Below are 24,316 nucleotides of genomic sequence, written 5' to 3'. Positions count from 1 at the left end.
CTGGTAAGACCAGACTCTGCTAATCGGTGAAGATTGGAATCCTTCAGAGGACACAGTAAATAATGCACTCACCCATCTACCCATGAGGGTATGAGTTGGTAGCTCAAGATATCTGAGACATTCTTAGGGGTGACTGGTGGGTAAAATCCTTTTGATTCTTTACATGGGGTGTGTGTGTTGTGTGTAGTGTATAAAGTGCACACTTCTCATCTCCTGTATGGCAAAGATGTACAGGGTGCACACATCTCCCATAAGATCCTCCTTGCTCATGTAGTGTGACGTCTATGCCCACAGTAGGAGCCACATGGGGCTGGGATGGTCTCCATAGGAACATTTTAAAAGGCCACTGCCATAGGAGGTAACTGAGTGTCTCCTTGCCAGTCAGTCAAGTTGGCGCCATTTGCAGATTCATGAGCTGGGATCTCAGGCAAGAACAGGACAAAAAAGTACCTCTAGGTTTTTCGTCCCAGCTTCGGAAAGAAGCAGAAAATCAACTAGACATTTACCCTTTATTGATTTAAAAATTCCTAGATGTGTGTGTGTGTGTGTTGCCAGTATTATGTGTATGCCTGGTGCCAATGGAGGTTAAAAGAGGGCACCAAATGTCCTGGAACTGGAGTTATGGATAGTTGCTGGTCCCCATGTACGTGCAAGGTCTTCTCCAAGAGCACCCAGTGCCCTTAACCACTGAGCCATCTCTCCACCCCTGGATACTTCCCTTTAGAACCAGCATTTTCTGGTAGCTGTAAACCAACAAAACTTCACTGGTTCCAGTGGGCAAAGACAAAGGGCGGACAGCAGGTTCCAGTGGTCACAACGGGCACAGTGCAGTTCTCTACCTGGCAAGCTCATTACAGCACAGTATCCTCTCTCTTCCTGCGGCATTCCCCACTCCTGCAGAGGGGCTTAGGCCTGGAGGCTTCTGATCTGTGTGGTATGGACAGTGCAGGATGGGATACAGCCAAAGGGAAGGGGCGGCCTCATGTACACGAGATCTCATGAGCCGCAGACTCCACAAAAAGCTATAGATTTGCACACAAACCCATTAACACTGTGGCTCTGCGTGGTCTCATGACTTAGGTCCTAAACTTGATTCTCCTACTTGAATGCTGTTTGGGGATCACGTGTCCACACGACAAGATCTACTTTTATGAAAGCAGATACACTCTTTGAGTGTTTTTGAGTCAGGGCTTCATGTAGCCCAAGCTGGTCTTGAATGCCCAACACAGCCAAGGATGACAGCTTCCAGTCGGCTGCCTCTCCCTCCTCATGCCTAGTTTGACAGAGTGCTGGAGAGTCACCCTAGGGTCAGCACACGGTGGGTGAGCACTCTTATCGACTGAGTTACATCTCTGCCCCCATACATGTATGAAAAGCAGACACCACACATTTCTATGTACCAAACTGCATTGGCTTAAATAATTATTAACTTGACAGTATTTCTCTTGTCAGTTTTTTTTTATTGTGCTATTTGTACCAAGGAATGAAATTATTTACTAAATTATGCTTAGATCTTTGTTATTCATTTGACAAATTCATTTAAATAAGCTCAATATTTCATAAATGACAAGCAGCTTAAATACAAATTCAGGAACTGTTATTAAAAAATGAATAAAATCAGGCAGTTATTGTCACCAAGGCAATGAACATGGACTGACCTGGCTGAAAGGCCGCACGCGCACCGCTACTCTCACCCTGTCCGTGCTCGGCACAGGCGTTTTCCCCATTTCCTCATTATCCATAATGCTATTTGATAGAAAAATAACATAGAATGCACACTGCTACACTCCACACGAAAACACCCAAAGCTTAGCTGACAAAGGCAGTCTGTTTCTAGGTATCAATTATTAAGGGTCCATTCATTACACTATCAATTACCTGTCATAGATTATTCAACAACACTTATTTATTGATGGATTTCATAGCCTCCATCGAGCGCCACAATTTGTGCACACTCACACTGCAGAAGAAGGCGTCTGTCTCTCCTTCCACATCTACTCACACTCTTCCACTCTCCAGATCTGGGCCTGAGGTCCTTGGTCATTGCAGTTTTAAACCTGAATACTAGGAGGCTTCTGTGATTCCGTAGCTTGCACAGCATGGGTGTCTACAGTTTGTCCGGGCTCCTCTTCTCAACGCCAGGCACACACCAGGTGGACTGAGTATTCACATTTATTTCTCAAATCCTTTCATGAGGTTGCTAAGAAGCAGTGAACCGGTCAATCTAACCTGGATAACTAGTCTCTAAATTGAGAGACAGGATAGTCTTTAAAGTTACTGAACAAGAAATGCCAGCATTATAGTTAACCAATGCATTACTGGAAAATTACTCTTTTGAGGTAGATTACACAAATTTGTAAAACTATAAAAAGGCAAAATCACATGCCCACAAACCAAATTCAACACAGTGCCAGGCAAAGCCCAGGAAAGTACATGTGACGATTAGAAATCTGAGTAACAGGTTCAAAGTGCATAAATTATAAAAGAGCAACTTTAAAAATAACCAACAGTCAATCACCCTCATTTAAGACTGGTTCCAGTACCAACAGAGAAAGAAAATGGACAAATATCTAGTAGCATATAAAATCATGACCAAGACAGAAATTCCCTCTCAAAAATCTAACAGACACACAGTGTATACTTTACAGTAGTTTATTTAACATCCCAATAATAAGCCATATTTACATATCATATAAACGTATGAAGTTTTATAAAATGCCCAGACTAGAAGAACCATACTCCATATGGAGCTACTTTACTTATTTACTTGTTTACAAAATTGTACAATTTATATAAATTATTTCCTTTCAAATTAGGTGACCTTTAATAACCCACACAAATACTGATGACGCCACAAACAAGTGCATGTTAAAATCTTGGACTAAAAATTACAGCATTTTCCTGCGTAAAATTTGCTTTGGAAAGGAAGACAGCTTCTTTTTGCCCCTTCCAAGAGTTTTCCCTGCTACTTCTGTAGTTTTTCTTCGTTTGCTGATCTTTATTTCATCAACTGGGCTGGCCAAGGGAGATATCAGTTTAATTTCCACAGGGGGAGGTGACCAAGAACTTTCTTTTTCCGTGTTTCTGAAAGAGAGATACCCTCAAGTAGGAGTAGGCACAGCGCAGCACTCTGCAGAGAGGTGAGGGCTAAGGGCAGGCAAGGTTAAGGCGTCAACTCCACAACCCTTCCCGGTATATGCTGAAATACTCATACATATCCGTGTAAGATACTACTGTGCTATGTCCTATGGTTAGTTCACGGGAGGAGAGCCAGCAGGCCAGAGAACTTATGAAATTCCAGTGCTCAGTAAGAGAGGTAGGAGGACAGCTGTTGAGTCTGAGGTTGGCCTGCTTTACCTAGCAAGCTCCAGCCTAGCCAAGGCTATATGTTCTAAAGACCCAGTCTAGAGAAAATCAAAAGGAAATTCAGGGCTCCGTTTTAGGTGTGCAGCACTGTGCCACAAAAGGGATGGGGTGGGATGGGACAGCACTCAAAACCAGTAGCAACTGGTGCGTGTGTGTCAATAAACACAATTTTATATGTGAGCAGGGTCATTAGTCAACTGCATCATATTTATCAATTTATATGTTTATTAAATTTGCCCACGCCTAAATACAACAGGAACAGAATACTGTCAAACAAAAATATCTAATTTGACCACAGATGCAGTACATTGCTAGCAGGAAAACAACCGTAGACTCTAAAGTTATAATTCCTTACTAATAAAAAGGTAACAATCTTCTCTCCCAATCACACCCAGTGGACAACAAACTATCTTTAGGCCACCCCTCAGCACTGGGCTCTCTCTACTGGTGCCAGGCATGTCTGAGAAGCTCCTAGACAATGAGTGGAGAGACCACAGAGCACAGCTGCTTACCTGCTTGCTCTCGTCTTCATGGTCCTGCTTCTTTTTGCTTTTTGTTCTATGATTTCTAACGGTTTAGGGTCACTCTCCTATGGATTAAAAATTAGAAAATATAAATTGTCTAAGCAATTAAAATTTTTCTGTTTTTAATTTCAAGACAGGGTTTCTCTGCCAGTTTCTCTTTCTCTGGATGACCTGGAACTTACTCTGTAGACCAGGCTGGCCTCAAACCCAGAGATCCACCTTCCTCCCCTGAGTGCTGGGACTAAAGGCGTGCAACACCTAAAGTCTGATTCTAAAAGTACCCTTGCTTGGCCCACACCTTTAACCACAGCACTTGGGAGGCGGAGGTAGGCAAATCTGAGTCTGAGGTCAGCCCGGGCTACAGAGAAACCGTTATTGAGAAAAAAAAAAAAACCCAGAACCAAAAACAAACAAACCAAAAAAAGTATCCTGCTTAGAGGAGTCAACCATCTCTAAAAACCCTAGGTCCTAGAAAGCCCTCTCGCTCCCCAAGACTTGTCACAATTTCACTTGGAGTGCTCCCACTGCCCACCTCCCTGCGCTAATACAGCTTCAGCTCCAAGTCCAGGCGCTCACCATCTTCAGGTGCAGGTTCACCAGAGATGGGTTTCTTCCTCCCCAGAATACTTTGTACAGAAATTACCTGACACCTGTATACGTCTTGCTCTGGCCCAGCCATGCTTCTGAATCCCTGCCTGCTGTTGCTTTTTCTGCCTCCATCTCTCTATACATGTAGAGGTACTTGAGCCAAGAGACTTTATTCAAACTAATTACTCATTTTGTCAATTAAACTGCATTTTAATCAATTATTTTGTTGCATAGTAACTGGCTCATGGAATATAATCTAATTCATGCTTATAAAAGTAAAAATAACTGACATTTAATCTATGAAAAATGTCCATCTTAAGGCTGTGTACTCAATTCTGAAACTTTCTCTTTAAGGATACTCTTTGAATGACATATCAATATCTTACATAAACAACCAGGTAACTTTGAAGTGGTCTCACTACACATCGCTGGTTGGCCTAAGACTTAGCAGGCTGGAGTTGAACTCAAGAGAGCTGCCTAGGTCTGCCTTGAGTCATGGGATTATGGGTGCATGTCATCGTCCCAGGCAATCACTTTAATTTTAAAACTGTCATTCTAATGGGTGTCTGGAACAACACACCACAGATCTGTCCCGAAGGTAGTAAACAGGAGTTTTGTACTTTTTTAATTTTTTAAAATATTTATTTATTTATTTATTACGTCTACAATGTTCTGTCTGTGTGTATGCCTGAAGGCCAGAAGAGGGCACCAGACCTCATTACAGATGGTTGTGAGCCACCAGGTGGTTGCTGGGAATTGAACTCAGGACCTTTGGAAGAGCAGGCAATGCTCTTAACCGCTGAGCCATCTCTCCAGCCCCTCATACTTTTAATATAAATGCAAATAACCTTTCTTCTTTGTTTTTGAGACAGGTTTTTCTGTGTAGCCCCAGCTGTCCTTACACTCACAGAGATCCCCCTGCCTCTGTCTCCCAAGTGCTGGGACTAAAGGCATGCACCACCATCAGCCGCAAATAACCTTTCTTAAATAATAAAATTTTTTAGAAAATTTTATGTGTCTTGAGTATTTTGCCTACATGTGTACCACATCCATATCTGGTGTCCCAGGAGGCCAGAAGAGAACACTGGATCTCCTGTCCTAGAAATGGATGGAGCTAGAGGCTGTGAGCTGAAAACTGAACCCAAGTCCCTTGCAAGAATAGCTAAGTGTGCTTAACTGCTGAGCCATCTCTCTGGCACACATGTTGTCCTTAAATAAATTTATTTTTCAACAAATTTTACTTAGGAGAAACTCACTTAAAATTTTTGCAATCTCAACACTCAGGAACCTGAGGCAAGATCACGACTTCAAGACAATCCTGAGGTATAGTGTCAATCTCAAATAAACAAAACAAAACAGAAAAATAATAAATACGCATACAGGATGTTTAAATAAATATTCAAGCATTTCTTACCAGTTCATCTAGAAGCTTGGACGTGCTGGACACATTTTTCCTCCTGGTTCTCAAAGCAGGAGGGGAGACGACAAACTGAGAAGATAAATCTGATACCAGTTCTTTCAGCTGGGCAGCAGCTAAAGACAAATGGGAAACAAAACATTTACCTATAACTATACATGGTTTAAAATCAATGATAACATAAGGCAATTATATACACTACATCAAAAATCTTGAAGCAAATGATACACACTAGAAAGAAAAAAAAATCTCCAAGAAAGTACAACATATAGATTTATTACCCATGTCGGCAGAGAAAAATGATGTAAAAAAATCCCATTATCATTTATGTCAATCAAATGTTCATAAATATTTTAGACTCCAAACTAAATAATTACCCCCACATAAAGATAGGACTCCAGCCCTTCCTTCTTCCTCGGCGCTACCTGTGAGGTGGCTGCCATCTCCTTTACGGCATCATGGCTGCCCTCCGGCCTCTGGTGAAGCCCAAGATCGTCAAAAAGAGGACCAAGAAGTTCATCCGGCACCAGTCAGACCGATATGTCAAAATTAAGCGAAACTGGCGGAAACCCAGAGGTATTGACAACAGGGTGCGGAGAAGATTCAAGGGCCAGATCCTGATGCCCAACATTGGTTATGGGAGCAACAAGAAAACCAAGCACATGCTGCCTAGCGGCTTCCGGAAGTTTCTGGTACACAATGTCAAGGAGCTGGAGGTGCTGCTGATGTGCAACAAGTCTTACTTTGCTGAGATTGCTCACAATGTTTCCTCCAAGAACCGAAAAGCCATCGTGGAAAGAGCAGCACAGCTGGCCATCAGAGTCACCAATCCCAACGCCAGGCTGCGCAGCGAAGAGAATGAGTAGATGGCTTGTGTGCACATTTTATTTGTGTTTAAATAAAACCACAAAAACTGCCAAAAAAAAAAACAAAAACAAAAACAAAAAAAAAAACAGGACTCCAGGCAGTATAAACTATTCCTATTAGTTTGACCCTCAGCGCTCCTCGGCTACTCTCAGGAAAACATGAATCCCATGAGAAAGTGTGAGTCTCAGTTTCTAGATGAGGTTTGTATTACATAGCAAATTTTATTTGCAAGAAAAGACTCACTTTAAAATCTCTTTCTAGCTACCTTATTTTGAGCTACTTGGTCTAGTCAAGCAGGGGCAACAAAAAAGTTCACATCAGAAAAGCAGAAAGCTAGCTGGCCATGGTGGCTCATGCCTTTAATCCCAGCACTTGGGAGAGGCAGGCAGATCTCTGCGAGTTCGAGGCCAGCCTGGTCTTCAAGAGCTAGTTCCAGGCTCCAAACCAATACAGAGAAACCCTGTCTCGAAAAACCAAAAAAAAAAATTAAGCGAGAAACAGGAGGCTGTAACACAGATGGTGACTAGTTTAAGAATTGATTTGGGGGAGGGGCTCATGGGGCCCTACCCCTCCCTGAGGTTCTAAGTTGATGGGGGGAGGTGGAGATAGTTTTTACTCAGTGGTGTAGCCTTTGGTAATATGGTGGTCATGTTCCTGCAAACCACTTTCTAATTGAATTACACAAAATAAAAATAAAGTAAAACAAACAGGCGAACCAGCTGAGAAGAGAAAGGGGAGAAAAGGGGAGGTGGGCTGAATATGATCAAAATACATTATGTACATATATGAAAATAATAAAATACATATGTATAACTAATACATGTTAATGACATCTTAAAGAGAAACTGACTCAACACACAATTGAAAGTATGTACATGCTGACTCTACTTTGAACTTTGAAACCGCGTCTCCCTAGCACGACACTATGACTGTGGAAGCAGCAGTGCTGTGTGCCACTCAGACACTACATGCCAGAGTTTGGACTCACTAGAAGTGCCTCAGCTAATAAAAAATAGATACAGACCACAATGATTTCAGCGTTGTGATGAGAAGATCAGAACAATCTGATGCATATAGCAAGAGCTTTATAAACAAGAAGTCTATATGATAGGCAGGTACACAGACTGGTTGACCAACATCAGATGTCAAATCCTGCTATTGTGGCTCTTGCTGGACAAGAAGGTCCAAAAGTTTCAGTGGAGATAGAGGCAAGAAAATGACAAGTCTGGGGCCCAGCTGGCCCAATCTTACCTCAAACAAAGCAAACGCTACCACTACTCACCAAACCAACAAAAACAAACCCCAACCATGACTCTACATATTCTTGTGTGGAAGCAGCTGTGCATCTGTGGATGTCAGAAGACAGTCTTGGGTGCTGGTCCTCAGGTGTCTTCCAACTTTTGGTTGACATAGGTCTCTCACTGGAACTTTACCACAACTAGACCAGGTACAGGAGCATCCTGTCTCTGCCCCTGCATCTCACCACTGTTGGGTGTGTGCACCATGCCAGCTTTTTGCCATGGATCGTGGGGATCCAGACTCAGGTCTTCAAGTTTGAGGGTCAAGTGTTTTACTGACTGAGCTATCTCCCCAGCCCACAAAAGCCATGGCTCTTAACAAAAAAGAAAAACACTGGCAGCATCTGATATCCTCACTTCCAGCTTATAAGAGGCAAAAATTTCACTTCAGGCCACTAATGGTGAGACACCCTTCCTAATGCTAAAAACACAAATCTCCCCCCACTTAAGTTTCCCCATTCATTTCTTGGACTCAGAAGAGTTCAGTATCATGGATGAAAATGTTTGGCCTGTTCACTGTTTCTCCCACATGCCTCTTTTAGGGCATGGACAAAACTTTACTATATTGTGAGACAATGCTTTATTTACCTCTTCAAATGTCTGGCAAACACTTTGACAACCAGGACTACTTAGGAATAACAAACTAAAATTACAAGACCAAAATGCAAATCCAGTATTGTGCTGGGAAACAGCTCTCTGGGAAAAGACAGAAAAAAGGTAGCTCTGATTGGCAACATTAACTACTTTTTGTGGTCAAATGATTCCATTATGGCCAACTTCAAACAAAATGAGACCGATTCTCAAATGCTTTATGTACAGTACCTCCACCTACCTAATGAAAGGTACCTATTTTTAACACAGAAAACCTCAAAACATGAAAATATCCCATAGGAAGAAGTTTAAGCACTTGTGGAATATTAGTGAAATTAATTGCCACGTGTGACAAAATCCAAGCAGACCCCAAAACCACAGTGCCATAAATACTTAGGGTTTTGAAGACTATGATTATCTGGAACCGAGGACTGGGGAGGTGGCTCACGGGGTAAACTTGTGCAAGCACGAAGACCTACGTTTAGAGCCCCAGCGGTCATTTAAAACGCTGGAGAAAGTGCTAAGTGCCTATACTCCCAGTCCTGGGAGGCAAAAATAGCAGGATCCCGAAGGCTGCTACCAGCCAGTTTAGCTCCAGGTTCACTGGAAAAGCACCTAATGTCCATCTCTGCACAAGGCTAGAGAACCTGCTCAAACACAAACTCTTCCATGGGTATCTGCGAAAGATGATGAAATAAGGGAAATGCACGTGCTCATGAAACCGCAGTGTGTGTTTTGATACAGGGTCTTGGCACTGGGACTACAGGTGTAACATGCTTGGCTTATTCTGTTTACTCTTTAAGCAAAGAACATATATGACTGCTAAGATCATCCATGTACTAGAAGATATGTTTTATTATCTAACTTTCTATAGTAGATGTGTACTATTTTTAACAGAAAAACAGCTATCTAGAAAATTATGTTAAGATGATAAAGAATAACTAAGATGTTATATTATTCTAAGTTAGCATAACAAAAATGTTATTTTCTATACTTTAAACTCTAGAGAAAATACAAATATTAACAGCATTTTACCAATTTCACTGTTTTTCATTTTCAAACTTTCTTTTTTTAGCTTTGTTGCTTTGTGCCTTTTCAAGACGGGGTTTCTCTGTGTAGCCCTGGCTGTCCTGGAACTCTGTAGACCAGCTGTCCTCAAACTCACAGAGATTCACCTGCTTCTGCCTCCCAAGTCCTGGGATTAAAGGTGTGTTCTACTATTGCCTGACAATGGAAGATTTTTAAATGGCTTAATGCTGAGAGCCATTATCATTTATTACAGCAGATCGCAATTAATATTTAAGGTGTCAATTTACTAGAAATAACTTCTGATAGAGGAAATTCGTTCTCTGCAAAGCCTGCAAGAAATACACGCTCAGGCCGGGCAGTGGTGGCGCACTCGGGAGGCAGAGGCAGGAGGATCTCTGTGAGTTCGAGGCCAGCCTGGTCTAAAAGAGCTAGTTCCAAGAAAAGAAATATACACTCAGGAATATCTTTTGCTTCTGTCCATAATTTTTTTTTTTTTTTTTCGAGACAGGGTTTCTCTGTAGCTTTGGTGCCTGTCCTGGAACTAGCTCTTGTAGACCAGGCTGGCCTCGAACTCACAGAGATCCGCCTGCCTCTGCCTCCCGAGTGCTGGGATTAAAGGCGTACGCCACCACCGCCCAGTCCTTCTGTCCATAATTTTACATGTGCTAAATTGCACTCTTTCCCTAGTGGCTACGGGGAAATCCCCAGTCTGTATTCTAATGTATATCTCATGAATACTATCCTGATCTACTGGGCATCTTTATCTGTAGATTGTCAAGAAGGTGGCTCCTCCTTAGCTGTATTGTCTAATTGATATTAATTAATAATGTTAGCCCATACAGCTTATACAGAATTTTAATGAATAAAATACAAAAAGATGCTACCCAAGTCAGAGGTTATAAGTTTCCATTAAGAACTATTTTGGAACAAAGCTTAAGAAAACAGCTGTATTTTCCCTAGCTGCCAAGATAGCTATATACTTATCAACTGATATAAAACTTCAAAGTAGCTTTAGATCAGACCAGGTGCCTTTCTAATTGGTTTTAAGATAAACTATTTGCAGAAAAATACAATCTTATTTACAAGGACATGTAGCCAGTTGTCTGATTTGTTGAGCCAAGGTAAATAGTGAGAAGCACTGCCAGAGGACAGTGATTACTTCTCTGTACAAACTCTTGCCTAGGTTTTATTGGCCTTTGTTCAGATTCCATGAGAAAAGATTCTCTAAGTGAACAGGGCTACAAAATATAAACTAATTTCATAGCCCTGAGAAAGAGTTACAAGTCTTCTTTTTTATGGTCAAGGGTTACATGCAGGACAAAAATACTTTAAGATTTAAAATGCTTTTAATGTCACTGTGCCTTGGTGTCAAGTAGGCTTATCTGCACTTGTGCCCCACCCCCTGCCCTGCAGTTTGGGTTGTGAAGGCCTCTCAGCTTGGCTCTGACAACACAATTTCTTTGTAAACTGTCTCCAGTTCGAGAAAAGTCCAGCCTCTACGACCACTAAACACAAAATGTTTAAGATGTTTATACACTCAGAAGTATAGGATATAGCATAAAATTCTTATTTCTTTTAGTCTCCTTAGTAGTTTAGTTTTATAAGGCTACCTCTACAGATAACAAAGATTTTTTTTGTAGCTGAGGGTTGCAGCCCACTAATCAGAGATAACTCAAAGAAAATGCTCTCTTGTTGCTATCTGACAGGTTATCTGGATTTACTGCTCTGTGAGTTGTTGGAATGACTGTTTCTTACCATTTACTCAGGAAATGGTATGTGACCTTCAGACGTAATGCCTGAAAGGTTGTGTGGGTCTCTATCAGCTAAAAGAACAAAGAGAGCTGGCAGAACTCGAGGCAGAACAGACTCCAACGTGAAAGACTGAAACTATCGGGAAAGTGTGTGCTTGTTCCTTTCTCCTAACCCCCTCAGATATGGATTTCTTTCAATACCTTGGATGTAGACTAGGAGCTGGCTCTCCATTAGTCCATAGTAGCTTATTTTCCAAGTGGCCTGGTAGCAACTACACAGGAGGTGCCTTATACATTATTACAGTTCTTAAATGAATAAAGCTATCAATTGCTTTTCTGAAATTCATGTCAGGAGACAATCATACATTGTATGCCTAACTGTAATTGCTAAAACGAACTTTACGAAGTATTACTCGAATGACACCTGGTCAGCTATACTAGTCTGAGCCTCTTCCTCATCATCTTCTGAACATTTGTACAGCACTTCTCCCACAGAGGTTTGACTACCACAGATACCCTCTATACCTACTTCTTACTTGATGTACAAGGAGAGTTATCACCCTTGAGAAAATGCTAGTTTCATCAACCATGTGACATGCTCATTAAAGACAATGAGAAATTATGCATGAGACATGGCAACAGTGAGTACAGACTTATTTCTGTATAAAATGTTGATAGTTGCCCACAAAACAATTTGGATCTGTGGCTATCACTGGGATATAAGCCAAAAGCTATGGTACTTCAACAAAAACAACAAAAAATAAAAAAATAAAAAAAAGAGGGGCTGGAGAGATGGCTCAGTGGTTAAGAGCATTGCCTGCTCTTCCAAAGGTCCTGAGTTCAATTCCCAGCAACCACATGGTGGCTCACAACCATCTGTAAAGAGGTCTGGCGCCCTCTTCTGGCCTTCAGGCATACACACAGACAGAATATTGTAAAATAAATAAATAAATAAATAAATATTTAAAAAAAAAATAAAAAAAAGAAATAAAAAAGAAAAAAACAATGATGATTCTAGGCCACATAGGTGGCACATACCTATAATCCTAGCACCTGGGAAGCAAAAGAAGGAGGACCAGGAATTCAAAGTAATTCTCAGTTACACAGTGAGTTCAAGGCTAGCATGGGCTACAAAAGACCTTTCCTTGGTTTTCTTCTCTCTCTCTCAAGTTTTTCTAGACAGGGTTTCTCTGTGTAGCCCTGGCTGCCCTGGAACTTGATCTGTAGACCACCAGGCTGGCCTTGAACTCATGGAGATCAGCTGGGATTAAACTATGTGCCACCATTATCCAGCTCAAAAAGAGTTGTATTTGAAGGGAAACAAAATTAAATCACTTAGCTATAAGGGCAGACTGAAGAGAAACAGAACAAAATAAAGCCTAGGTGAAATGGACTGTTGGATACAGGAAGCCAGACAGAGTATCTCTGGATAATCTTGACTCTGAAGATCAACTAGGAAACAAACGTTTAGATCAATTTTATCTGAGGGTTTATTTTTTGGGGAATGGGGTGTTGTCTCTTAATTATAAACTTTTTTTTCCTTAAGGAAAAACACTTAATGCTTCAAATCAAATAATGAACTCAAATAGTACTTTTAAACTACCAAATATTAGGCTGTGCATTCTAAATAAGGTAACAATGAGTAAAATGAGATACCTTTTACTTTTTTTGGATCCTTCACCAAAGGAGGAGAAAACGACGGTTTAGCTCTGGGCTCAGAAAAGCCCACCAACAACATGCTTTTCCTAGACCTAGTCCTCGTGCCCCAGGAAGATCTAGTCGCAGCGGCAAGCAATCTTTCTTCTTGGTCAGCTGGCTCTTTGTCGGTTGTTTCAGTCTCGAAGTCTGATATTGCTGGTAACGGATCTTTCTGGCTTTCATTTGCAGACTTCTTTCTAGGCCTTTTATTTGAGGTCATCACTATAGCAACTTTCTCATTTGGCACCAAAATGGATTTTTCTAAAGCACTCACATTTCTCGCTGGGGTGTTCCGTGTAGATCTTCGGACACTTGGAACTTCTCTCTTCTGGGGGCTTGTCTGTCCTTCAACATGCGTGGAGCTGCCATCTTCTAATGGCACTACCTTCCTTGGTCTACCACGTTTCCTAGGTGTGGCTGGAATATCAAATTTTGTTTGAGTCGGCAATTGGGATGAATCAAGTGTAGGCTCTTCTACCACACTCAACACACTGACTTCTCCTTGTCTGACCCTTCTTCGTTTTAGAGGCAGCTGTTGGTCACTGGGTTCCTCCTCTTGTTTATATCCCACATTTTGAGAATCTTCTAAGTTAGCATTCCTCATCTTTTTGATAGTACCGCTATGGAGTGCTGCTTTACTAACGTTTATATCTTTTCCAGTTTTGGCACTTTGTCCATTTTCTATAGATGTCTTAAGTCTTCTCGGAGTCCCTTTTCTAGCAGATGAGAGTCTGACTTCTGTTCTAGAAGGTGTTATTTCAGGGGCTGGTTCCGGCAGATCCTGTGACTCCTGTTCTACAGCATCAAGGCTTGCTAGTGTGCCTTGGCTAACTTCCCTTTTCTTCCTCCCTCTCCTAGAAGTGAGAGAATTCTGAGAGGCTAGCTGGGTCTCAGATGCTACGTGTATACTGGAATAGGCACTGTCAGAAGACCCAGAAAGTTCTTTCACTTTCCTAGCTTTCTTAGGAGTAGCAATTGCTGAGGACTCCTGTTGTTCTGATGTGACATCCAAGTTTTGGGCACACTGTCTTCTTGTGCGAGTTCTACTAGAAACCATATCATCACCCTGGCTGGTATTTTTAGTCTCGGCAACTGTTTTCTGTATAGTCTTCAGTGAAGATTTTGTTAACGTGGAGGAACGTGTAACCTTTGGGCTTATTAACACTACCTCTTCATGAACAACCTGTTCCACTGCTGCTGAAGTTGCTTCTTTACTTCTTGTGTCTTTAATTACATCCAACAAATTTTCTGCAATTGCCACTTTAATTGGTTCAGGCACATATGGTAAAGTCTCTACCTTGTGGGATTCTTGGTCACCTGTTATAGCAGATGGCAAATCTGTAACATGTTCTTGATTATCAGGTTCAGCTCGGGATACAAGTTTTTCCTTGGTTGCTACGTTAGCTGCTTTTGATAATGGATTCATTGCTGAAGAGTCACTTGCTTCAACATCTCCTTCTTCACCTTCTAATATCAAGGTAAAGTTGCTCTGGGCCACAAAAAGTTCCCCATCTACTTCAGCGATATCACATTCAGCAGAGTCTTTATCGTCAGGCATGTCACAAAACTGCCGCTCAATAGTATCAAAATTATACTGGAGTTTAAGTGTTCCTGAGGGATACAACTCAGGAAATGAAACGCTCTTGACTTCTTCTTCTGAATTTTGAGCTTCAGGTTTTTCATGTTCAATTTGCTAAAACAAATTAAAGGTAAGAAACTAGTTAATGAACTATAAAATACATTTTAACCTAAAGCATACAGAATTTTAATGACGATCTCATTCTTTGTGTGTCCATTTTACAATACAAACTATACTTATGGCATATGCTAATGGGTTTACTTCATGAAATATTCACTTAAGAAATGAAAACTCAGTCAAAATAACTACACAGAAAAAAATATTGAGATTACGGTTGGAATTAAATTAGAAATTTCACATTTCTTTAGCTAAAAAGATAGTACTAATAAAATTTTGAAAATCACTATGCTAACAATTCTAAGAAAATTAAAGACTTAGACTCTTAATCCAAAACAAAAAACAAAAAAACTTAATCAGAGAAAAGGAAATAACCCCATACAATAATTCCCAAATTACCTAACTATCCACACTTTTCTAAACAGCATGATCCCCATAAGGTTGAAGAACGATTCACCTACATAAGCTCCCTTGGGCTAGACTCAATCTTCTTCCCTTTGCTGGGGTTGCACAAACCATGAAATTCCTAAGGCTGTCAAGTTCAGTAACTCTCCTGCAAGGGTTTGGTGGAAGAAGGAATGGTCCTTGCATTTACCTTTTGGTAAGGGAAGGGGAGAAAAAGGAGGAGGTAGAAAGTAACAGAGAGATCTCCTGACCAAGAAGGAAGACATTATCACCCACCTAGACAAAGACATTTTCCCACTCCCCATAGTGAGCTGATAGGCTGGATACAACCTAGAAGTGAGGAGTTCTGTGACACTACACCCACATTTGTTAGCCTCTGAACTGAAGAAATAGGAAATTTAGTGTCATTTATTTCAGGGAGAGAAAACTTATAAAGATAAATGAGGATGGATTTATAAATAATGTCCCCAAATTCCATACAATTAGATTTCTATAAGCAATTAGAATGATTAGAAGAGTTGGTCTTTAATTTTAAATTCATTTACTGAAAGTTCCCTTGATAATGAAAGGGATTTGGTAAGATTTTATGAAAGCAGGAAGTCCTATCAAGCAGTAAAGAAACTTAGTGTCTTTCTCCCACAGAAATGCAGGAGATCCTGTTTGACTATATTCATTTATCACACAAGGACTCTAAATGTCAATAATCACTATGTTCACTAATAGCTAAAAAACTTCCATTTAAAGCAAATAAACAAAAAAATAAATTGCTAAATTGTCTTAAAATAATCATTTGTTTTTTCATAAAAATCAATCTCTTAGAGATTATGCTATTTTATATTCCAGAAAATATTTATGTATTTATTTTTTGAGCAGATCTTTATGCTGTTGTCAAATGAATACACCAAGTTTAAGTGATTATCTTTAAAGCCCAAATAAATGAAAACTTATAAAGCATTAAAAAATTAATATTTTTACATGAATTTCTTGAGTATCAGGAGGACTGACAGAAACTTGAGGGTTTTCTTCTGGTAAGCCAACATGTACATCAGCTTCTTCTATTGCATCATCTTCTTTTAGGTTTAACGCTAGTTTCTGATCAGAGGTAGCAGGGCACTTGGAGGCAGCGGGCCCAGAGCTTTCACCATCTTCAACCATGTTGGCAACAGCTGGAAAAAAACAAACAAAAAAGTAACTTCTTACATTCCAAAACCAAAACCTTGATTCATATAATTCAGAAAGCAACAGATTACCTAAACTTGAGAGTATCTGAATATGGTGTCAGAAGGTTTGTGACATCTTTAGGAAGACATATCTGGGGGTCCCCATTTTCTTGGACAGTATCAAGTTGAAACAATATGTACACACTCCTCACAAAAGCAAACACAGAAGATAAACTTCACACTTGAAAACCACACTGGCCTTCCTGAATTGGAACCCAATCCTAGCGAACGTTTACTATGATGAAAACTACTCTAAGGGACTCAGATGTCTAGAAAACCAGTCATCCTCACTGAGTCAGCAGAATTCTACAAGAGGTCTGCACCTGAACTTAACAGACGGTGTCTTCTGTTGGGAGAAAGCACTCAAGTAAGTACAGATGTCTTCTTTGGCACTTCATAAGTTTATGGCCCACGTAAGAGGAAATCCCTTTCATTTTTCTTTTAATCTAAGTTTTGTATGAGGCTTAGAATCTGTGACCGATACAAAACACAATAACCTCAAGGGGGAAAACGGTGTCTATATTTAGCCTAATTAATAAATACCCCTATACTTTTTAACACAATGGCGTTTGTATCCCTAGAATGTAATTATTAGTGCAACAAGAAATGATTCATACCCGTCTTTGGCACCATAACTCACCTACCCCTCTCAATACATGAAGTACATCAACCATTATGGGGGGGGGAGCCCAATAAAATACCAGAAGTCTGTGTGTGGTCTGTGACCCTCTAAGCTATGTCTACCCAAAAGAAATATGACACCAACTAAAAAATAATGAATAACAAAAATATTATGATCAAGTGTTTAGCAAAAGCTAGTTAAACTTATCATAGAACATCCTCATTCAATGACAGGGTACAATATTAAAGGACAGGCTAATAGGTGCATTACTGCTATGGAAAAAGTATTAAATATTTTAAAAGTTTTTTCGTTGAATAAAACGTACTGATGATGTAATGATATTCATAATAGCAGGTAGCATGCACTAGTTTTTTAATGAGTGCCAAACATTACTCTAACATTTCACATGAAAATAATATTCATCAGACAAAACATACCCAGGAATAGCTCAGTCAGTATAGACCTGAGTTAAGAAACTGAAGCAGTCTCAGCTAGATCGGCCAGTTCTGCAGTTACGTCACTATCTTCTCTTTCCACACACGGGGAAACACACAACAACAAAGTTCAGGAAGAAGACAACTTAAATTGGTAACAGAGCCTAAAGAATCTGGCTTTTACTTTACATGTTGGGAATTTCCACTAAATTATTTTACAATAAACACATATCACATTTCACATTCTTTTTGTTGTTTGCTTTTGAGACAGGGTCTCTGTATGAAATAGTCCTGGCTGTATTGGAGTTACCATGCTATAATATTTTGTTTGTATTCTGACAAATAAAGCTTACCTGGAAATCAGAGAAGCAGCAGCAGCCACTAGACTTCTTACCTCTCAGAAATCTCAGACCAAATGGGGACAAGCCCTGTCTCTACGCCTTATATCCCTGCCTCTAACTCCCTAGTGCTGGGATTAAAGGCGTGCACAACCGCTGCCCAGCTAACGCCTAATCTTCCTGCTTCCTCCTCCCAAGTGCTGTGATTTTAAAGGTGTGCGCCACCACTTCCTGGTTAATTAGTTAAAGCTCTGCCCTCCAAACAACCTGTTTGTCAGAACACAAACAAAATACCATAAAATCCAGAATGGTCCAGGATTTATAAAATACTAGGATTAAAGGCATGAGCCGCTATGCCTAATGCATTTCATATTCTTAATCTTGGGACAAAATTCTCAAGCTTGCCCCATATATTACTCATACTATGATAGGTCAGGAGGGGTATGAGCTCTAGACCTGGACAACCCCATCAAAGCACAGTGTTAGGAAGATTAAATGAGCTGATAAATGTGAAATGTGTCTGGGAGTAGATATTCCATGTCTGCTTCCCTTGATCTGACTGGAACCCACAGAGTAAAAATACCATGCTCTTATTTGTTTAAAACAAACTATATTAAAAATTTTAAGTACTTAATATATTTATTGATTTCCTGAATACACTGCTATAAACTGGTGATTTATTTTGCTATTCCTTTCTGTTCCAAAGGAAAGTATAAAACTATGTCCAAAAAATTCACTGAGATTCTTATCCTATTATTATTACTATTATTATTATTTTTTTTTGGTTTTTCAAGACAGGGTTTCTCTGTGGTTTTGGAGCCTGTCCTGGAACTAGCTCTTGTAGACCAGGCTGGTCTCGAACTCACAGAGATCCGCCTGCCTCTGCCTCCCAAGTGCTGGGATTAAAGGCATGCGCCACCACCGCCCGGCTTATTATTACTATTATTATTTTGGTTTTTGAGCAGGGTTTCTCTGTTTAACAATCCTGGCTGTCCTGAAACTTGCTCTGTAGACCAAGATGTCCTTGAACTCACAGAGATCAGCAGGCCTCTGCCTCCTGAGTGCTGGGATTAAAGGAATGTGTCACCATGCTCAGCTGAGATTCCTTTTTTTTTTTTAAATATTTATTTATTATGTATACAATATTCCATCTGTGTGTATACCTGAAGGCCAGAAGAGGGCACCAGACCTCTTTACAGATGGTTGTGAGCCACCATGTGGTTGCTGGGAATTGAACTCAGGACCTTTGGAAGAGCAGGCAATGCTCTTAACCACTGAGCCATCTCTCCAGCCCCTGAGATTCCTATTCTTAAGAGTCTCTTGATAATAGAATGTTTTACTCCAGGGAAGGTGGCCAGAGGAGAAGATTGAGAAAAGAAAAATCTAGTAATATGAAGTACTGAAGTCTTGATTCCAAACACTAAAATGATACATACATTCACTGTGGTCTGTCCTGACCGTGGAGGTTCGGCTTTCAACAGACACCATTCCATCCAAAACTGCTGTCTTGAATCTTGAGGTGGGGGTTTTCCTTGAGAAACAGAAAAGCACACTTGAGTGTATGAGACCCACATGTCCCACCCTCTTCCTTTCTACTTGCTACTTTGTTACAAAAACCAAAACCCAGAAGCCACTATCAAGCACAGCTAAGGTTTTATAAAATTTACAGAGAATTACTGTTGTACTTGTTTTTCCTATTTCTTTCCTTTTACTTTTGAAGTAAAAGTATGGTCTTAAAAGTACAAATAAAATGATTTCTAAGTGTCAGTACATAAATTAATTTCAGGCATTTAAAAATAACCAGTCACTATATTTTTCAAATAAACCTATCAGGTGTACAGGATTTCCTACAGCTTGGTGGGTTCAGCATCAGCACTTTAATGCTAACTGGAAGTATTAAGATAAATGACTCAGAACGGATAGCAAATAAAATTAAGTTGTAAAATATACTGGCAGTGATCTGTTACTGGCTTTTTTCTAAGTCCCAACTAAAGCATGGTGAGTCTTTTTGTTTGTCTTTGTTTTTTTTGAGACAGGGTTTCTCTGTGTAACAGCCCTGGGTGTCCTGAAACTAGCTCTTGTAGACTAAGCTGGCTGGAACTCACAAAGATCCGCCTGTCTCTACCTCTTGAGTGGTGGGATTAAAAGCATGCACCACCATCGCCTGGCTGCATGCTGAGTTTTAAAGAGAGGACAAACACTATATTCCCAAGAAAGCAGTTTCTGATATACATAAACATTTGTAGATGTTTGAGATTATCTTGATAACAATATTTATAGCAATGATCGTTAATACACAATAAATCCCAACCTTCCCGATAAGTTTACTTAAAAGAAACTAGCTTGCCAAAATATTAAAATTCATCTAGATTCTCATTGAAAATAACTTTTCTTGATATGCTCATTTGTGTTTTGATTTTTCTACTGCCCATTAAACCTACTGAAATAAGTAACATTAACTTTTATTATAATGAAATATTATAAAATAAATAATTAAAAAAACCAAGAAAATCTTTTATTTTTCCTACTTTTTAAAAAAAATTTAAGTCCTGGAAGATTTTAGTTATTGAATTTTTATTCTCAGCAGAAAATACATGGCTCAGTTTGATAGAGGTGACACTCCAAGCTTTATAGATGGCCTGTATTGTCATATCCATTGCTTACTCAAAGTAATGAACTATTCTTGTATCTTATAAAAAAAAATCATACTTTATGCGGGCTAGTTTTATTAACTTTATCTTATTTTTTTCTGAAGAATTAAAGCTGTCACTTTTATATGTTCTACAACGGTGCTACTCCAAGTGTTGAACTGAAACGAAGGAGATGAATGGCTGACTTTCAATAGTGGAAGCAGTGGGCTGGTATATATTTTAATGTAACTTTACAATTGACCATAATCTAAAAGTTACAACTAATTTGCTAGACTGCCCCCCCCCCCCCACACACACACTGGAGACAGGTTCCATGCAGTAACCCAGACTGACCCGGAACTCCTCCCTAGACTCTCAAGTGCTGATGCATGGCATCTTCAACACCTTGGCTTTGCTCGCACTAGAAGCATATTTTCAAAGTACCATCAGAAACACACATTTTGTTTCGTGTTTTGACACAGGCATGTATGTATGTAGCTTTAGCTGTCCTGGAATTCACTATGCAGACCAGTCTGGCCTTTAACTCACAGAGATTTGCCTGCATCTGACAGTCAGTGCTGAGATTAAAAGGCACATGCTACCATGTCTAATCCATTTTTGGGTCTTCTATCACACTCAAATAGGAATAAAACCGTGGGAGGTGAGGACATAGACTGGAAGAGGCAGGGTATATAGACCAACTGTCTATTATAGGTTTTTTTTGTTGTTGTTATTTTTTGCTGTTTTGATTTTCATGACAGGGCTAGAGAGATTGTTCAGTGGTTAAGAGCACTGCCTGCTCTTCCAAAGGTCTTGAGTTCAGTTCCCAGCAACCACATGGTGGCTTACAACCCTCCATAATGAGATCTGGTGCGCTCTTGAGGAAAAGACCTGGTCAGTTGTTCTCATCAACTTAGACCATGAAACTCAATATGGACAAATCTATAGAACCACCACCATATAGGCTGTTTCAGCATACATGCATGTTTCAGCATTGCCAGGGCATAAATTTTCTTTTTTTCATTCATTCATTTTTGTCTGTGTATCTACTGGCCTCTGCCTCCCAAGGGCTGGGATTAAATGGACCAACTATCTAAATAAATCACCATCACCTTCATTATGTTCACATTTGGGATGTGTGTGTACAGCTGCATGCACATAAGGCCAACTTCAGATGTCTATGATTTTCATCTTTTATTTTTTTTTTGAGACAGGGTTTCTCTGTGTATAGTCCTGGAGTTCAATGACTGCGCTAGTATGGTGGACCAATAAGGCTCCAGGCTCCTTTTTTTCCCCTTTCTTTTAGTTTCCAGACAAGGTTTCTTTGTTTCTCTGAAATTTATTATCTCAACCCCCTCATTTGTTTCCATTAACTTACCCTTCACAGACTGATGCCACACACACAGAGGCTTCAACTCTTTGAACAGGGCTTAAATGACTGAATTCTGAAAGTGCCTCCACTGCAACTTCTTCAGTGCCTGTAAATCATACAGATGACGTCATGTGAAATATCTTACCATCGCTTTAAAGAAACTGCTGATCCTATTTCTTTTGTTCTAATTTAATTCCTTGGCACCAGATTGCTAGCATTTTCTTCTAATTCTTTGAGCCTTGCTCAAGGACCCCCTCTTAACTTTCCACTTCTCATTTGTGGTTTAACAGGTGATCTCCCACTAAATTAACTCAATCCTCAATATCCAAAGAGATAATTGAGAAAAATCTGAAGCATAAAGCTACATGCTTAGCTCAGATCAAAAACCATGTTTAGATGCTGGGCTAAGATTCAAACTTAACCTATTACAAGTCTAGGGTTTATGTTATATGCTATCCCCTCAAAAAGACTTCTACTCGAGACTGCTTACTATTGTAGAAATAATGAAGATGCTCTAAGGGTGATCATTTAAATATTTTGGTAGAATAAATCACATTAAAAAAGAAAGCAGCATGAAATTCTACACATTTTCTATTTATGAGTCAAATCCTAAGACTTAGAACAATTAATGGCTATGTTTGCTAAAGACACAATTACCAGTTACAAAATCTTCATTCTGCCTTGGTTAAAAACATTAAATAGAATCTATTTATGACATAGACTTTTTTTTTTTTTTAAGGAGGTAAAGTTTTATATATCCCAAGCTAGTTTCAAATACTGTGTAGCCAAGGAGGATTTGGAACTTGGTTTTCCTGCTCCACCTCTTTGCTGAGGACTGAACCCAGGGCTTTGATGTATGCTAGGCAAGCATTCTATCAATTGAACTACATCTACCCCTGGCCAAATGACAGATTTTTATTGAATGCATTTAATTTTATAGAGCTGAAGAAATACCTTTCATAAAGTTGCTCAAAAAAATTCTTTAATGTAAAATAGGCATTTGATCCACCAATTCTAAGCCAAGTTTCTGATGTTTGCTTGGGCCCACATCCCAAAAAAATATTAACCAAGTTGCATTTTAAGTTGTCTGTCAATAGGCCTACTCCGTTCTACTCAATGTACAGGCAAGTACTCTATCTAGTGCACTCACTACTGACAGTCAGCAGCCAGCACTTACTGTGTATGTATGTGGGGGGGCGGGGGTAGGGAGGGAGATGATTTTCTACTAGAGCACATACTTTAGGGCTCCAAAAAAAAAAAAAAAAAAAAAAGCAAAACAAACAACAATTCCCATCACTGAAAAATAACATTTTCAATAGATTAATGAGTATTAAGACAATAGATTCATGAGCCTGAAGACATTTATGACCTCCATGTGCTTATTTCAGAGGAGAGGGCAGAGAGCAGAATCAAATTCCTGGTTTCTAGCAAACAGGCTGCTAGGACAGTCTAAAATTACAGTTGGCATTATTACTTCTCATAGTTACTAAAAACCTTCAAGGCAGACTACACCATGTCAAGTCCCTTCCTTAAACACTACTATTGCTGCTTGCCAACTGTCATGGCTAAATAAAAAGGTAGCACATACAAGTTCTCTTGCCATCAAATGTCTTATCTACTTAAGAACACAAGGCATGGTGTGGTGGTGGCGCACACCTTTAATCCCAGCACTCGGGAGGCAGAGACAGGCGGATCTCTGTGAGTTCAAGACCAGCCTGGTCTACAAGACCTAGTTCCAGGACAGGCTCAAAACCACAGAGAAACCCTGTCTCAAAAAACCAAAAAAAAAAAAAAAAAAAAAAAAAAAAAAAAAAAGAATACAAGGCATTTTTCTATGCTGAAATAAAATTTACTTTGTCTAGGACATAGTACACTGTAAGAAAAAAAATTGTTTAGCATTGATGCTTTCCTCGAAGAAAATACTCTATTATGAAATTTTGAGTATGTACAAAGAGTTCCTACCCATTTGTTTCTCCACAGCTGAAGGAGTACCTTCTGACTTAAACAAATCTTTATCATTCTCCTTCTCAATTTGTAGAGTCGAGTTAGTAGTTAGTTCAGTAGAAGCACTTGCTGGCTTGGGGGACACAAAAACACCATCTTCTAAGTCTTCTGGTGATGGTGCATCATGATATTCTAAGGAAGTCTGGTCTGATCTGGTTGAAGCAATGCTGTCGTCCTTGCTCACATCCAGTTTCTCCAGACTCTGAGAGTGGGTGCCCAATGTCCCCGTAACCACTTTCTGATGGCCTTTTGCAGGGATATCCAGAGGAAAATATGGATTTTTATCACTAGTCTTCATCCATTCAGTTTCTGCAGGGAGTCCACATTTATGGAAAGATGTACTAACAAATGCTTTTGCATTATGGTCATCTGTAGCCTGGGATTATGAGAAGAAAGTTAAAGCAGCAGAGTCTCTAGTTATTCATTCCAATCACACCCAACCAGCTTTTCCATACGTCTTATTTTT

General features: G+C 39.8%; 3 protein-coding genes across 3 annotated transcripts in view; 1 reads left to right on the top strand and 2 right to left on the bottom strand.

Moving 5' to 3' along the window:
- LOC130874286 (kinesin-like protein KIF28) overlaps positions 1 to 1,742 on the bottom strand; it is a 44,455-nt gene extending 42,713 nt beyond the window's left edge. Inside the window, exon 1 of the mRNA XM_057769371.1 lies at positions 1,659 to 1,742. Coding sequence (XP_057625354.1) covers positions 1,659 to 1,742 — 84 coding nt within the window. The remainder of the gene's footprint in view (positions 1 to 1,658) is intronic.
- Ahctf1 (AT-hook containing transcription factor 1) overlaps positions 1,454 to 24,316 on the bottom strand; it is a 59,318-nt gene continuing 36,455 nt past the window's right edge. The window contains exons 29-36 of the mRNA XM_057769370.1: positions 23,809 to 24,226; positions 21,853 to 21,952; positions 19,281 to 19,375; positions 16,206 to 16,396; positions 13,088 to 14,822; positions 5,893 to 6,011; positions 3,879 to 3,955; positions 1,454 to 3,084 (exon numbers count right to left, since the gene is read on the bottom strand). Coding sequence (XP_057625353.1) covers positions 2,889 to 3,084; positions 3,879 to 3,955; positions 5,893 to 6,011; positions 13,088 to 14,822; positions 16,206 to 16,396; positions 19,281 to 19,375; positions 21,853 to 21,952; positions 23,809 to 24,226 — 2,931 coding nt within the window. The 3' untranslated portion in view covers positions 1,454 to 2,888. The remainder of the gene's footprint in view (positions 3,085 to 3,878; positions 3,956 to 5,892; positions 6,012 to 13,087; positions 14,823 to 16,205; positions 16,397 to 19,280; positions 19,376 to 21,852; positions 21,953 to 23,808; positions 24,227 to 24,316) is intronic.
- LOC130874287 (60S ribosomal protein L32-like) lies at positions 6,308 to 6,794 on the top strand. Its single transcript, XM_057769372.1, has one exon. It carries the CDS (start codon positions 6,354 to 6,356, stop codon positions 6,759 to 6,761), a length of 408 nt encoding a protein of 135 aa, XP_057625355.1. The 5' UTR covers positions 6,308 to 6,353; the 3' UTR covers positions 6,762 to 6,794.

Source organism: Chionomys nivalis, chromosome 5, assembly GCF_950005125.1.
Source record: "Chionomys nivalis chromosome 5, mChiNiv1.1, whole genome shotgun sequence".
In the NCBI taxonomy this organism is placed as follows: domain Eukaryota; kingdom Metazoa; phylum Chordata; class Mammalia; order Rodentia; family Cricetidae; genus Chionomys; species Chionomys nivalis.
The sequence above is the reverse complement of the archived record's forward strand: the minus strand, read 5'-3'. Positions and strand labels throughout refer to the sequence as shown.

What these genes read in the sequence shown, in the direction of transcription:
- LOC130874287 (XM_057769372.1), top strand. Translation starts at nt 6,354, where the DNA reads ATGGCTGCCCTCCGGCCTCTGGTGAAGCCCAAGATCGTCAAAAAGAGG.